Source organism: Epinephelus lanceolatus, chromosome 21 (assembly GCF_041903045.1).
Source record: "Epinephelus lanceolatus isolate andai-2023 chromosome 21, ASM4190304v1, whole genome shotgun sequence".
NCBI lineage: Eukaryota > Metazoa > Chordata > Actinopteri > Perciformes > Serranidae > Epinephelus > Epinephelus lanceolatus.
This window is the reverse complement of record NC_135754.1, coordinates 38,268,024-38,274,023: the sequence shown is the minus strand read 5'-3', so window position 1 is coordinate 38,274,023 and position 6,000 is coordinate 38,268,024. Positions and strand designations below refer to the sequence as shown.

General features: G+C 39.0%; 1 protein-coding gene across 4 annotated transcripts in view; it reads right to left on the bottom strand.

Moving 5' to 3' along the window:
* Positions 1-302: 302 nt before the first annotated feature.
* The window catches only part of fmnl1b (formin-like 1b), a 56,949-nt gene continuing 51,251 nt past the window's right edge, over positions 303-6,000 (bottom strand). For 2 of the 4 annotated variants that reach the window (XM_033612176.2, XM_033612179.2), the window contains exons 23-27: positions 5,232-5,333; positions 4,936-5,031; positions 4,222-4,336; positions 2,008-2,087; positions 303-1,060 (exon numbers count right to left, since the gene is read on the bottom strand). In XM_033612176.2, coding sequence (XP_033468067.1) covers positions 1,055-1,060; positions 2,008-2,087; positions 4,222-4,336; positions 4,936-5,031; positions 5,232-5,333 — 399 coding nt within the window. In that variant the 3' untranslated portion in view covers positions 303-1,054. The remainder of the gene's footprint in view (positions 1,061-2,007; positions 2,088-4,221; positions 4,337-4,935; positions 5,032-5,231; positions 5,334-6,000) is intronic. The other 2 variants (XM_033612175.2, XM_033612178.2) reach the window with 1 other exon arrangement.

Genomic DNA, 6,000 nt, shown 5'->3' with positions numbered 1-6,000 from the left:
ACATCAGTGTTATTTCCTAACAAAAGTCATATGTATGTATGTAATTAAAAATTTCATCAAAAAGTGATCGTACATCATAAAATTAAAAAGAAAAAGTAGTTTGTCACAGAAAAAAAATCAGGAAAAAAATCAAAGTATAGCATGTCGTCCAAAATCATGAAAAAAGTCAAAGTATACTGACATAACAAAACGTCATAAAAAGAACAATCTGGCATTAAAAAGTCTCAGACAGTATGACATTAATAATCAGTCATAAAGTCATAGTAAAGCATGTCACAAAAGAGCAAGACACAAAATCAAGAACGGTATAAAATTGTTTATTTATTGAAATGCAGAAGCAAAGTTGACGTTACTCATACTTACACTTCAGTATTAAAAATAATTTAAATATATAACAAATTTTCAGCCTAAATCTTGAGACCTTCTACAAGACAGAAAGATGGATAGCCATAATTAATATTCTATTTAAAATAAAACTAATTTTTAAAAAAAAATCATGACTTGAGCATTTTTAAGAGAACTGTGTAAATAATGTGTGAGTGTTCTGTGTGTCCAACTTTGTGTCTAATGCTTTGAAGGTTCACTCTGAGCTGAGCAGCATTAATGAAGCTCTCTCTTTACAAATCAGCTAAATTCTTCCATGTCATTGTCTTAATGAGCTCTGATGACATCCAGTGTCATTGACATCGAGTACAGCTAAGATTCACCCTCGTTAACGTTCAATCATTCAAATCACACAACGTCTCTACAGTCGTCCAAGCCTTTACTTTATTCAGACACCAACACAAAAATATTTGTTTGAGAACAGTTTGAGATTGAAGCCTTTATCTGAAACATGCGTTTTCACCTCTGCATTCTCAAACATGCACGAGACAACAAGATGGTTGCCATGGTGAGTTCAGTGCCTGATCTTTTTGTACTTTTATAGTTGAAGCGGTCAGTGTGGTCTGCAGTATGTTTCAGAGGGAGATGTCTGAGGAAACGTGCAGCTGTTGTCCTGGTTTCCACTTGGCGCTGTGTCTGCCGGCGTCTGTCCGTCTGTACGGCTGATTCCTTAAATCTGAGACAGAGGACAAAGAACAAACACAATGAGCAACAGCAGGAGACAAAACAGGTGATGCACACATTCGTAACACATGTACTACACATGTACATGTACGTAAAAAGTACGCAATAAAAAAAAATCAGGAAAGTACTCAAAATCATAGGAAAGTATGACATAAAAATGTCACAGTAGAGCCTTGAAAAGTCTGGAGAAAGTGTCAGTATGTTATGTCATAAAGAAATCTCATAATGTAGTAGGCTGTAAAAAATGTAACAAAAAGGAGTCGTGTCATACGATGTCATACAAAGAACAGCTGATGGAGGAGAAATCTTCAGTCGCATCAAAAGCCTCGAGCTGGAGAACCAAAGCTTACACAAAGTGGTGGATGACTTTAAAAATGTCATAAAGTATACTACAAAAATTAGGAAAAAAACATGTAGTATAGTAGGGCACAAAAAATAGTATAGTATGTCATTCAAAATCAAGAAAAATATCATAGTAAACTATGTCATTAAATTATTAATAATTAAATTAAATTAAATTAATTAAATTCATGAAAAAAGTCAATAAACTATGTCTTAAAAAATATGAAAAATTCATGGTATAGTTTGTCATAAAAAAATCAATTAAGTTTTCGTACAGTATGCAATAAAAAATAGAGAAAAATCTGTAGTATTGTATGTCTTAAAAAATCATGCGAAGAAGTTGTCGTTTAGTATGCCACAAAAAAATTGAGGAAAAAAGTCATTGTATAATATGTCATAAAAAATATATGAGAAAAAGTCAAAGTATGCTATGTCAATGAAATGTCATGAAAACAGCTGTTGTACAGTTCGCCATCAGAAGAAAAGTCATTGAACAGTGTGAGACAAAAAACTGTGAGAGTGTTAGAGGTGCAGTGAGAGAGAAGCAGCTGCTGTGAGCAGGACAGTACAGAGCAGCGAGGGATCTTATGAAGTCACCTCTTCGCTGAAGACGGAGTCGCAGAAGAGACGAGAGGAGCGCTTGGCAGAGCGAGCCGTGAAGGGCACGGACTTAAGAGCTGAAGACACCAGAGAAACAACAGGGAGGGAGGAGGGACAAACAAGAGAAGGAGAGAGAAAGGCAAGGACAAGAAATGTGAGCCGTGAAAGACAGAAAAGAGAGTGAAGAATTTAGAGATAAAAGGCTGAGTTTCCTAAAATAATTAACAGGAGGAAATGTTTAGACGTGCATCTTTCCCAAGGTCAATCATTTAGTGCTCGGCTCGGACAATTAGCCAGAAAAAAAGTATTTCATTTAGAAAAAGGGACACTTTAATGTTTGATGATTTCGTAGCTGCAACAATTAACCTTCAGTTTCCCTTCAAAGGTTAGCTCAACATTTTGGGAAATAAAGATATTTGTTTTCTTTCATCTTCTTGAGAGAAGATCTTTATCATGTTAAACTATTTCATACAAGTCAGCATGTTGTGGATAGCCTAGCTTAGCATTAACACTTTGGGCAGAGGGAAACAGGCAGCCGGACTCGACCAACACTAAAGCTTGCTGATCAACATGTTGCATCTTGTTTGTTTAATCTCAACACAAACAGAAATGTAACAACAATTTGTGAGTTCAGGGTGAAATTCAATTTTTGTTTTTTTGCTCAGTTCAAACTGCGAGGTACATGTTGATAATGAGCTTTACACCCAGGCCATGCTGCCTATGTGAGCACTTTGTTACAGCTACCTCGTTTTATGATGTGCAGTGTTCACACAAGGCCCGTTTCCACCGCAGGAACTTCGGGGTAATTTTACGGGGCCGGGGCCGTTGGTGCGTGTCTCCACCGCAGGAACCACCCCCGAAGGACAGAGTTCCGGAAGTTTTACAGGGGCTAAACAAGTCCCTGCCTCGGGGTAGGTACTCAGAGCGGCCCTGAGAAACTCTGCTGTTAGCGGTGTCTGTAATAACTCAATAAACGGTCCGTGAGTAAAATATTTTTTCCAGCGGCTATCTTAGTTACAACATGATTGAGCTAGCAAAGCAGATTTGTGTTGCTTTGTGTGGTATTTATTCAGTTTTGGGAAATCACAATGTCTAGAAAGCATCAGCTGACAGGGACAGCTAACAGCAGCAGCAAAGCTAACATCAGGACGTCATCTGTTAAAAGCCTCCCGTTGTCGGATACGACATGAACCTACTCCAGTTAGCACAATCATGTTGTAACTAAGACATCCGCTGGAAAAAAAATTTTTTTCACGGACCATTTAGTGAGTTATTACAGACACCGCTAACGGCTAACGGCACCCCTATGTCGCCCCGGTCAAAATGGTCACGCAATGATTACATCACATCCAGAGCCCGTAACTTTACAGGAACCTTCCTCCTACTCCGCTCTCTCAGTGGAGACACGGCGGTTGAGAGGGCCGAGCGAGAGGACGTTCCTGTAGTAGTTCCTGCCCCCCAAATAGTACCAGGAACTTCTTCAGTGGAAACGGGCCTAATGTTTCTGTGGACAGTATCCCTTAATTTGTTAAGACAAGGCTTTTATTGTGAAATATATGTATGGCCATTATGTTGAAATTGCAGTGGCTGCACGGCTCCATAAATAAGCAGAGTATCAGCTTTTAATTGTGGAAATACAGTTGAAGGAAGCAGCAGTGCAGCAGAAACACTGTTGTCAGAGGGCTTTTATTTTGAAACAGAAACAAGAAAGGTTGAAATATTTATATTTTTTCATGTCTGTGCCAGATGGAGACCTTGAGACTGAAAGGTGGTATAATGCCAATATGATTATTTAAAAAAAAACATTTTCTTTGTCTTTATTTTCTGAAAAGTGCTCGTCATGCAGAAAAAAAGTTCCTATTCTGTAGATGCCTCACTGTTCACGCAGGCAGTGTGGCCGGGGCGTTAGCTCATTATCTTCATAGCTTCAGTTTAACAGAGCCAGGTTAACTGTACCACCTGTCTCCAGTGTCTAAGCTAAGCTAGGCTAACCATGTCCCGACTGCAGGCAGGACTAGTTCTACTGATCGTCTCATCTTACTCTTGGAAACAAGTGCATTTCCCAAAATGCTGAACTACTCCTTTAAGTCAGAGAGGAACCGTGATGGTGAACACACTGTGTATGTCTTTGTTAAACTGAGCTCAGCCACAGTAAACAGTGAAGTCATGCTATAATGGACAGTGTGTGTGTGTCTCCAGGGTGTTGTGTACCTGTGATGATGTCCTCGATGGCTCCGTCCTTGCCCTCCCTCACCAGAGGAGACACCTGCCTCTTCTTCAGCTCCGCTATCAGATCCATCTGTGGCAGTCTGGACGTCACAGAAACCTGAAACATCAAACATGTCGATGTCTGAATGTCTGAGTGGGAACTCTTTAGGATGACTCCAGTTTCTTACAGCTTGGTTCTCATTTGTCTGATCTTGTAATCAAGGCAGTTTCACTCATACAGCCCAAAGTGACAACTCACATACTACTTCACAATCTGTACAACACACACTCTCTCTTTAGTCTGGTAACTCATCTGAGGAAAGAAGGTGTCGTAAAAAAAGACAACAAATTTGCAGTCTATTAAGTCTGAAAATTACACGGAGGAAAGAGCCGTTAAAAATCACTTCTTGCCGGTGCAGCAGGAAAAAATGTCACAGCCTCAGTCTGTGTGAGTGTGTACCAATACCTCAGTGTGTGTTTTACACATATGTACAACCTCAGTGTGCGTCCTTGTTTTTTTATATTCCAGTGTCTTTGTTTCAGGTTCTTCCTGTCTTTTTGATTTAGCAACAGCCATGAGCCATTTCCTCACTTTGTTTATAATATTATAACTGATAGAAACTGAGGATAAACCTTTCAGAATAAGACCATAGTTACAGAAACAGGGCGTCTATGAATAGCTGCAGTTGTATTATATTTTTTGGAATAACAAGCTACCTTATTCCCTGTGACTTCAGGTTTAGGTGGAGTTGACGGAGCTTCACAGTTCAGGACGTGTTGTTTCTTCCTCTGCTCGTTCTCCCACTCAGCTTGCTGTCAGAGAAACAGTATTTTAATTCACTTCTCTGCTTCTGAAAGTCAGATAATAAGCGTGACATCAGCTCTCTGATTGGGCGTACAGTAATATGTGTACAGTGTACAGTAATGTCTGTTTTTCATTATCAGTGAAGCAGCGAGTATCTGCACCGTCGGTTCAGTCGTGCCAGGGATCAATAAAAGGAGCGTTATCTGACCTTGTATGCTTTGATGAACCTGACAAAGACGGGGAAGAACATGGAGGGCGGAGTGGTTTTAGAGTTCTCGCCGAAGTACTCCACAGCAGAGTCGTAAGCATCCTGTCAGACAGAGATAAAACAATCTTTAGCTTCAGGCAGGATGGAAGTGCGTTTCTGCCAAAGTGATGAACAGAGCAGATCCTGTGCGTCACTTTAGTGAGAAACTTCATTATCAGCTTCTTTATATTATTACTGAGTTAGTGTCTCAATATAATTTTTTTTTTTTTTAAAGGTGAAAAACCTTCTAAATATTTGGACTTAAGCCTTGTCAGAGATGGTAAGTCAATTTTTTGAGAAAGTTTTAATTTTTTAAAAAAATATTTTATTTGATGAGACAACTGTAGTGTGAAGATGAGAGAGAGGGGGAATGACATGCAGTAAAGGACCTTGGGTTGGAGTTGAGCCCGTGGCCGCTACAGCAAGGACCAGTTCTTTGTATATGAGGCAACAGCTCTACCAGGTGAGCTCGCCACAAGGTTTATTTTGTTTAAGTTCAATTTCATTAATTCAAGATAAGAAATCATTATTTTGAGAAACTAAATCACTATTTCAAGATACTGTGTCATCATGTTGAGATTCATTGACATTATTTTGAGATATCAACTTATTTTGAAATGATAACTTATTACTTTGATGTACTTTGTCATGATTTAGAGAAACTAATTCTTCAGAGATACAACCTCATTTCAAGATGCTGATTAATTTTGAGATACCAAGTCATTACTTT